Consider the following 3,017-nt stretch of genomic DNA (forward strand, 5'->3'; position numbering starts at 1 on the left):
CCTCTGTAGCTAAGGAGAGAGATGAACTGACAAAGATACAGGAGGCTCTTCACATAGAGAGAGACCAACTGAAAGAAACCTTAAGAGACCTCAGAGCTAAGGTAAATATCACCTTGTTCCCTATCTAACAGCTATGGTTTTGTGAGAAACTAGTATCCAAAAAAGAGGGAGTAGTGTCTGTAAGATCTTAACTATGAATATTTTTCTTTGACTTTCTCTTTCTCCCGATGCCAAAAGGATCTGGAAACACAAGAACTGAGAATTGTCCAGATAGGTCTGAAGGAATACCAAGAAAGAGTTGATAAACTGAAAGAATGCACAGCAGAGAAAGATTTAGAGAAAACCAACGTTGAACTGCAAGAAAAGGTAGGTTTGGTTTGGGGAAGAGCTGAGTGACTGTGTTCGAAATATCCTGCATACCTCTTGTTGGGACACATAATCCCTTTCTAAGTACCAACTTAATTTTTTTTTTTTTTTCATTTTTCTCTCTCCAAAGATTCAAGAACTTCAGGCAAAACAAGAACAGATGTTTAATGTCAGAGAGGAAGACAGTGAGACTCGGGAAAAAATAAAGGAAATGGAACAATTAAAAGAGCAATTAATGTCCAGAGAGTCTGCTCTGGAGAAGATCAATTTGGAAAACCTGGAATTGGCTCAGAAACTCCAAGCCAGTCTTGAAGAAACCACGTCTGTGGCTGAGGAGAGAGATGAACTGACAAAGATACAGGAGGCTCTTCACATAGAGAGAGACCAACTGAAAGAAACTATTAGGGACCTCAGAGCTAAGGTAAATATCACCTTGCTCCCTAACAGCTATGGTTTTGTGAGAAACTAATAGCCAAAAAAGAGGAAGTGATGTCTCTAAAGTCTTACTATGAATGTTTTTCTTTGACTTTCCCTTTCTCCCAATGCCAAAAGGTCCTGGAAATACAAGAAGAACTGAGAATTGCTCAGATAGGTCTGAAAGAATACCAAGAAACAGTTGATAAACTGAAAGAATGCATTTCAGAGAAAGAAGATTTAGAGAAAACTAGTGCTGAACTGCAAGAAAAGGTAGGTTTGGTTTGGGGAAGAGCTAAATAAGTAACTGAGTACTAAATATACTCATACTGCTTGTTGGGAAACATCATGGGCCTTTTTCCTCAATAACTCTACATGCCAACTTCACATTTTTTCCATTTCTCCAAAGATTCGAGAACTTCAGACAAATCAAGGACAAATGTTTAGTGTCAGAGAGGAAGTCAATAAAACTCAAGAAAAAATAAAGGAAATGGAACAATTAAAAGAGCAATTAATGTCCAGAGAGTCTGCTCTGGAGAGGATCAATTTGGAAAACCTGGAATTGGCTCAGAAACTCCAAGCCAGTCTTGAAGAAACCACTTCTGTAGCTAAGGAGAGAGATGAACTGACAAAGATACAGGAGGCTCTTCACATAGAGAGAGACCAACTGAAAGAAACTATAAGGGACATCAGAGCTAAGGTAAATATCACCTTGTTCCCTAACAGCTATGGTTTTGTGAGAAACTAATAGCCAAGAAAGAGGGAGTAGTGTCTGTAAAATCTTAAAATAAATCTTTTTCTTGGACTTTTTCTTTCTCCCCATGCCAAAAGGATCTGGAAACACAAGAAGAACTTAGAATTGCTCAGATAGGTCTGAAGGAGCATCAAGAAACAATTGACAAGCAGAAAGAAGATTTAGAGAAAACCAGTGCTGAACTGCAAGAAAAGGTAGGTTTGGTTTGGGGAAGAGCTGAGTGACTGTGTTCAAAATACACTGCATACCTCTTGTTGGGAAACATAATCCCTTCTTAAATAACTCTTAAGTACCAACTTCACATTTTTTTCCATTTCTCCAAAGATTCGAGAACTTCAGACAAATCAAGAACAAATGTTTAGTGTCAGAGAGGAAGTCAATAAAACTCAAGAAAAAATAAAGGAAATGGAAAAATTAAAAGAGCAGTTAATGTCCAGAGAGTCTGCTTTGAAGAAGATCAATTTGGAAAACCTGGAATTGGCTCAGAAACTCCAAGCCAGTCTTGAAGAAACCAAATCTGTGGCTGAGGAGAGGGATGAACTGACAAAGACACTGACGACTCTTCACAAAGAGAAGGACCAACTTAAAGAAACTATAAGGGACCTCCTAGCTAAGGTAATCATCACTTTCCTCCCTATCTAATGACTAGTTTTGTGAAAAACTAGTATTCCAAAAAAAAGGGATAGTAATGTTCACATAGTCTTACTATAAATATTTTTCTTGGGCTTTCCCCTCCTTCCCAAAGGATATGGAAACACTAGAAGAACTCAAAATTGCTCAGATGTGTCTGAAGGAGAACAAAGACATGATTGATAAACTGAAAGAATGCATGTCAGAGAAAGAAGATTCAGAGAAAACCAGTGCCAAGTTCCCAGAAAAGGTGGGTTTGATTTTTGTGGGAGAAGGGCTAAGTAATTGACCACCTGGTTTCTGAGTATACTGCATTCCTCTTGTTGGGAAACATAATAGGCTTTTCTTTCCTAAATAACTGCCAACTTAACATCTTTTTCATTTCTTTCAAAAAGATTCAAGAACATCCGGCAAAACAAGAACATATATTTAATGTCAGAGAGGAAGACAGTGAAACTCAAGAAAAAATAAAGGAAATGGAACAATTAAAGGAGCAATTAATATCCAAAGAGTCTGCCCTGGAGAGAATCAATTTGGAAAACCTGGAGTTGGCTCAGAAACTCCAAGCCAGTCTTGAAGAAACCACATCTGTGACTGAGGAGAGAGATGAACTGACAAAGACACTGATGACTCTCCAGGAGGAGAGCCATCAACTGAAACAAAACATAAGAGAACTTGAAGCCAAGGTAAATCTCTGTCTAGTAAATATGACCTTATAAGAACCAAGACATGCTATGTCAGTGTGTTAACATAATCTTACTCTAAATATGTGCTTGAATCTTCCCCTAATACCAAAGGGTCTGGAAACACAAGAAGAACTCAGAATTGCTCAGATGGGTCTGAAGGAGCACCA

At 38.2% G+C, this 3,017-nt stretch overlaps 1 protein-coding gene across 1 annotated transcript; it reads left to right on the forward strand.

The window, feature by feature from the left end:
* Positions 1 to 18: 18 nt before the first annotated feature.
* On the forward strand, positions 19 to 3,011 carry LOC123256487 (centromere-associated protein E-like; the record flags this gene model as incomplete). Its single annotated transcript, XM_044685089.1, has 10 exons — positions 19 to 101; positions 238 to 366; positions 497 to 787; positions 919 to 1,053; positions 1,190 to 1,480; positions 1,612 to 1,728; positions 1,859 to 2,149; positions 2,280 to 2,414; positions 2,560 to 2,850; positions 2,962 to 3,011. Coding segments are annotated over exons 3-10 (1,571 nt in total), but the record flags the coding sequence as incomplete, so codon positions are not given.
* Between the last annotated feature and the right edge of the window lie 6 nt (positions 3,012 to 3,017).

Source organism: Gracilinanus agilis, unplaced genomic scaffold (assembly GCF_016433145.1).
Source record: "Gracilinanus agilis isolate LMUSP501 unplaced genomic scaffold, AgileGrace unplaced_scaffold59527, whole genome shotgun sequence".
NCBI classification, from domain to species: Eukaryota; Metazoa; Chordata; class Mammalia; order Didelphimorphia; family Didelphidae; genus Gracilinanus; species Gracilinanus agilis.